The following is a 6,203-nucleotide window of genomic DNA, read 5'->3' as shown; positions in this document are numbered from 1 at the left end:
TCAATGGACTGTCATCAGTATACTTCGATGTCCTTGTGGAATTTCCTGGGTCTCCACCAGTTTGTGACGGTGCAGGCTGGTATCGGGGACGATAGAGACTGATTGCTTTCGGGGATAAACGCTCAATTGAAATGTATCGTTGCGGCCTAAACAAGATTGGTGAGATTTAGCCAGGCACAGCACTCGATTTAGTCAAGAAGGAAGATATTCCTTCTCGACTAATAGCGCATGCTTGGATATCAAGGATTCCCTCATATCTTGAATCCATGCTTGGAAGACTAAGGGAATGTAATCCCAATCCTTCAACCACCGACTGGAAGATTGGATGAGGATGATGGTGACCGGAGACATGCAGTATTCGTACTTAACTCCGGCTGTCTCGCAGACTTCAACGAGTCTGATGGGGTTGTATGCTACGGATTCAACAAGTTGTAACTGAGACAACTCAGCAGTTGTTGCTGAAGACTTGCCTGAGGAACTATCGACCGCATCTCTAAAGTTCAGCGGATTGCAGGAGACTGAAAAATCCCCTGCCACAATCAGGACAGGAGACATCTAAATGGGACCTGACAAGCCCTGTGTGGGTGGGTAATCCAGTTGGACTGGGTTCAAGGTGCGCGCCATCGGGGAAGCACGGAACTCAAAAAGTACTTCGACAGCAGCAGCTGGTGAAGCATCTGCGGAGGAATCGTCTACACCGCAAGTGTCCAGTGTCCTGAGGAAGAGTGGTTACACAGCTTTCTCACCTGCCCCTGGATGTGTACGGAAGCTCATCATGACAAGATCTGAACGAATCTTGTGAGGATGAACTTCTGGTGGAATCAGAAGACGAGACTAACGCAATAGTGGTGGAAGTTCTGAATCCTGATTATGGTCCGGTCTCTGCAGATAAATCTCCACCATTGTAAGGCCGCTTCGGCGGCACTTAAGGTCTTCCGGGTGGTAGGGGGATTTGACGTGGTTCTTATCCAGGAACCATGGGTGTGTGGAAGAATGGTTTGTGGACTAAGAATTCCGGGATTTAAACTATTTAAGGGTACGTTCAATGGGAGACATAACGTCTTTATTCTTGCAAAGAGTAGTCTAAATGTTTCTCTTCTTCCGTCGCTAAGCACTGAAGATTCAGTAGTAGCTTTCCTATGTATGGCACATGATTCAAAGATGCCGCCTTCAAACCTTAAGTTGCTGGTTAAAGCCGCTTCTGCAGGAAAGAAGAGCCTCATTGTAGGAAATGGTGGTGTTATGTTCTTACGAGATGGTCGATTAATAGAAAGTCGATGTTTAAAACATAACAATCAATTTATTTATTTAAACAATACTTTAAATGATATTAATGAAAAATAAAAGGTAATTAAGCAAGTATGATGAAATTGTCTTTAAGGGATGTGTATTGGTTGACGGTTACAACTTGACTCAGCGCGTGTGCAGAAACACAAAAACTGTTGAGCCAGCTGCGCTGCCATGAAGTTGCCAGATTATTACAATAAAACAGAAGATTGTTAGGGTTATCGTAACATCTCCCCTTTTAAGTTTGAACCGGGCTCCTGCAGATTGGTTCTACAGGTTGTCTTCTTTGGGTGATCCTTTTTGGTTGGTTTTTGATTGGTAAAGTTGGAGGAGTAATGAACTCATCCGTTGGTAATACAAGAGGTGAGTTTTCTTCTGATGTTGGTCGAATCTCGTAATCATGAAGTAGAATGTCCAGAGATAATGTGTTGTCTGGTGATGGTTGCACATCTGCTATCCTGGTTCGAAGTTGATCTGAATGTGCTTTAATTATCTTCTTCCGATTCCCTATCCATATCAATGTTTTGTAGGTGACGTTGCATATTCTGCTTAGAATTTCTCCAGGTACCCAAAATGACTTATTTCCTTTGAACTTTGCATAAACAAGATCTCCATGCTCGAACGATTTTGACTTAGTTTCATGTTTGCAGTTGTACTGATTCTCCATTTTCAGGTTCCTTTCTAGAAGCGATGTTGAAGGCTGTTTAAGAGCGTCAAATATGGTTCTCATCTTGAGCCCCAAAAAAGCTTCCGCTGGCGATGCACCTTTTGGCGAATTTGAGTTTGGTATGGATTTGTATACCTCTAAGAATCTTTGAAGAATTTCCGCTGTCGTTCTTTCCTTTTCCATTTTCTTGAGTGCTCGTTTAAAAGTGTCGACAAACCTTTCGGCTTGACCGTTCGAGCTGGGGTGGAAACGAACAGTTCGAGTATGTGTTATGGCTCTTTCATTACACCATTGTTCAAAAACACTGGAACAAAACTGAGTACCATTATCTAATACCAGTTGCTCGGGGTTTCCGAAATGTGAGCAATACTCGTTCATTAGCTTGATCGTAGATGTAGCGGTGATATTAGATGTTTGGTAAATTTCTGTATTCTTTGAAAATGCATCAACTATTATGAGGTAGTAGTGTCCCTTCACTGGACCTGCGTAGTCGATATGGACTCTTTCCAAAGGTCTAGTCATCAATGGCCATGAAGACAAGTCCGTCTTTACTGCATTTTTAACAACTAGCTGGCAATTTTGACATATTTTTACCCAGTCCTCAATATCTTTGTCTATGTTCGGCCAGGAGACGTAACTCCTTGCGAGCGTCTTGCATTTTTCAATCGCAAAGTGTCCGCGATGAAGTTGTTTCAAGATTTTCTTCCTGTAGATTCGTGGAAAAACTACTCTGGCGTTGAAAAGCAAACATTCGTCCACATATGAAAGTGAATCCTTCTTTTTGAAGAATGGTAGCACCTGAGGTTCAACTTCACTTTGCTTTTCTGGCCATCCATTTGCCATATATGATAAAATTTGCTGAAAAGTTTCATCTGATTTTGTTGCTTTCGAAATCATGTTGTGAGTGACGGGAAGTGATGTTTTTTATGCGAGTTTATTAATCTTGAAAGCACTTCGGCATGACCGAATCCTGTGTGTTCGTATACTTGATATCGAAATCGTATCCTAGTAGAACTAGCGCCCATCTTTGTAGTCTAATCGCTGTATAAACAGGGATGCCCTTCTTAGACCCAAATATGGCTAACAATGGTTTATGGTCTGTGTGGAGTGTGAATTTGCGACCAAATATCATACGGTGAAATTTCTGAACTGCGAATATTAGGGCGTTTCCGACTCGGTTTCAGACAGCAACGGTGTCAATGAAACAGTCATCGCAGCTGAATCAAGAGATGAGTCAGAGGGATGACGGCAGAGTTGAGCTAAGGCTTTGCTAAGCTCACAAGCAGACCGGGAAAGCGATCCGAGGCACGACGAAGGAGACAGTGGAGTATTTACCGGCAGCGCAATCGGGTGAAAGTGTAACATGTTGGAAGGGATAAAACTGACATTCCGAGCACACTTCTACATTAACTGGAAAGATATTCAGATCTTCCGAAAGGCATAACACTGATAAAATGCTGAAGAAGAAAAAGAGCTCCTCCCTTTAAAGTACTCTGGGAAGACTAAGCCAGCCTCCACGCAATGGAGACACCAGAGAGTGTCCTGTGGAGGGAGACAAAGTCGGAAAAGCACGGCCCCTGAGTGTTCATGGAGGACTGCGACATCCAAAAGTATGCCACAGCCATCACATTAGGGGAAGATGGTCGCTGAGAAAGGTAAGGAGCCGCCCTCTTACGCCGGAGTTGCAAGGAAGCACAACAGATATGAGATGATTTATGTATTCATCAATATCGGCTGAGCATCCGGTAGGATTCCACTGAAGATGAGCCATTTGATAAACGGTTCGGTTTATCGAACATGTATTTAACTCCGAAGAGGGTCCACTCATACGAATTATGAGCTGTGAGTATAGAGGGGATATATTAACACTGCGCTTTGCGTCAGGCGAATATATTCATACCGTCAAATAGCTCGTTTGAAGTATCCACACTCCCTGGGGCGTAAAGCTCGACTTTGTGAGAAAGATGGACATCCCACAGCTCATTAAAGCGATGGTCTTCATCAAGGATGAAGGCGGCGAAATCGCGACGAAACACATGATGGAATTCTTACACAATCAAAACCAAGAGTTGGCCGTGGGGAAATGGGAGGTTTTCCACAGGGAGGAGAAGGAGGAAGCAACTCTCCTTGTAGTGGGCATTGGTCAAGTTTCCGTGATAAATTTGGCTAAGACTAAAGGCATGGCTTATTACGGGTCCATGGCCGTCTTTTTCCAGATTGATAAGTCTAGGATAGGTAAATTTCCTCATATTGAGCCATCAGACGGTGCAGTGGTGGGACACTCAATAACGCCTAACGGACAGGTACCGACGACGACGACTCTCTCAATATTGGAAAGACTAGGACAAGCAACGATCATAATACTAAAACATCAGACAGTGCATAGGCGAGAAACCCAACACAGCCTAACGAACAGGGACCCGACGACGGAACCATCAACGACTTTTTCGAGATTAGAAAGACTAGGATGGATAAAGATCCTAGTGCTGAAACATCAGGCAGTGCAGTGACAGAGAACTCAATACCGCCCAGGGAGCCGACGATGAGGCCATAAGGCGATTTACTTAAGATTGGGAAGACTTGTATAGGCAAAGATCCTAATATTGGAACATCAGGCAGTGTAGGGCCGGTAGACTCAATACAGCCAAACGAACAGGGACCTGATGATGGAATTATCACCGACTGTCTCAAGAGTCGGAAGACTAGGATATGCCAAGATCCTTATATTAAAACATCAGGCAGTGCAGTGACGGGAAACTCAATGCAGCCTAAAGAAAAGGGAGCAGACGATGAGACCATCACCCACTTCCAAAAAGCCCAACTAATGGAGGACCAATGATTGAAGTCATCCAGATAAACCTCCACTGGAGCTAGACAGCTACTCACGCTCTGATGGAGAAAATCAGCAAGGACAAGATTCATATTGCCTTAATTCAGCAGCCATGTACGACCCGGAACAAAGTCTCTGAACTGAACCATATCAACTACCAAATATTCTATGCAAACACTGGTACTCGTCCGAGGACCTGCGTTATTTGTCATACCTAGCATCACTTTATTTGTCTTTACTCTCGACACCGCCACCTACGTCGAAGATGCAACGGTTGGTGAAGAAAGTAAAACAGATATGAAATGAGTTACTAATTGGATGCGATGCGAACTCTTACCACATTTCATGGGGTAGTGCCCTGGATCATCGGGGAGATTCACAACATTGGGAAAAAGGTCTGCAGACGTATATTGAGATGTGCATTACACGCGGCTCAAGGAATACAATAAGGTTATCAGAGCGGCCTCCTGGTATCTTTTCTGCGACCATGTCGATAGCGTTAATGACGCCGCCAATATGAAAAAATTTCTCTCAAAAACCCATATCCCAACTGAAACGTTAATAGACTACATGAGAGTGAGAGCAGAAACAACGGAGACATGTTGAGGCTTTTGATGAAAACCCATTTTTCACAGGATACGACGGGACTTACGGAGACACCGGAATCTTGGAATAACGATGATGATCGAAGGTTTATCATAACGGAATTTATGAAGGAATCCTTGAGGAGTTTCAAATCATTCAAGTCACCCGGACCTAATGGAATATTTCCGGCGTTACTACAAAAGGAGGCAGACTATCTGGCCACTATTTTCACAGCGTGTCTATGACTTACATATACTCCGAAAGCCTGGCAGGAGGCAAGGGTTGTGTTTATACCCAAGCCCGGCAAGGCAAGTTATGCGACACCAAAGGCCAATAAGCCAAACGTCCTTTCTACTCAAAACCATGGAACGCATTTTTCATACCATGATAAAGAGTAAGTCATCCGCGAACTGCTTGGATATAAACAGCATGCCTATGTCAAGGGAAGGTCGGTGGAAACTGCCCTGCACGAGGTTGTGCATAAAATAGAAGAATCCTTCGATGACAAGACGTACACATTGGCCGTTTACATTGACATCGAGGGAGCTTTTAATAATGTGCGGACCGACACATTGTTCCAATCTTTAGACCAGTACCGGGTGAGCCGGGTCCTTAGAGACTGGATAAACCATATGCTAAGGAAAAAGGTCCCATGACATAAATATAAGGGAGAAAGTGGCACAGGCATGCCACTCCTTTGAGAGACCACCATAAATAACCTGTTACGGATACTGATTGAGGAGGAATTTGAACCCGCCTGCTATGCAGAGCATGCTATAATACTTCTTAGGGGTAAGGATCTGAACCAGGAAGTGTCACATTCAGTAGGGTACT

General features: G+C 44.0%; 1 protein-coding gene across 1 annotated transcript; it reads right to left on the bottom strand.

Moving 5' to 3' along the window:
- Nucleotides 1-555: 555 nt before the first annotated feature.
- LOC131994776 (uncharacterized protein K02A2.6-like) lies at nt 556-2,797 on the bottom strand. The gene is made up of 2 exons (XM_059361653.1): nt 2,172-2,797; nt 556-715 (listed from the first exon to the last, which is right to left on the bottom strand). The coding sequence occupies exons 1-2, from the start codon at nt 2,795-2,797 to the stop codon at nt 556-558; spliced, it is 786 nt and encodes a 261-aa protein (XP_059217636.1).
- Between the last annotated feature and the right edge of the window lie 3,406 nt (nt 2,798-6,203).

The sequence above is a fragment of the Stomoxys calcitrans genome, chromosome 2, assembly GCF_963082655.1.
Source record: "Stomoxys calcitrans chromosome 2, idStoCalc2.1, whole genome shotgun sequence".
Classification (NCBI taxonomy): Eukaryota; Metazoa; Arthropoda; class Insecta; order Diptera; family Muscidae; genus Stomoxys; species Stomoxys calcitrans.
This window is presented reverse-complemented; position numbering and strand designations above follow the sequence as displayed.

Excerpts from the sequence above, each read along its gene's own strand:
- LOC131994776 (XM_059361653.1), bottom strand. The coding sequence starts at position 2,797 with ATGGCAAATGGATGGCCAGAAAAGCAAAGTGAAGTTGAACCTCAGGTG. Across the intron at positions 716-2,171 it reads TCGAACGGTCAAGCCGAAAG|GACACTGGACACTTGCGGTG; the intron begins GTTTGTCGACAC and ends ACTCTTCCTCAG.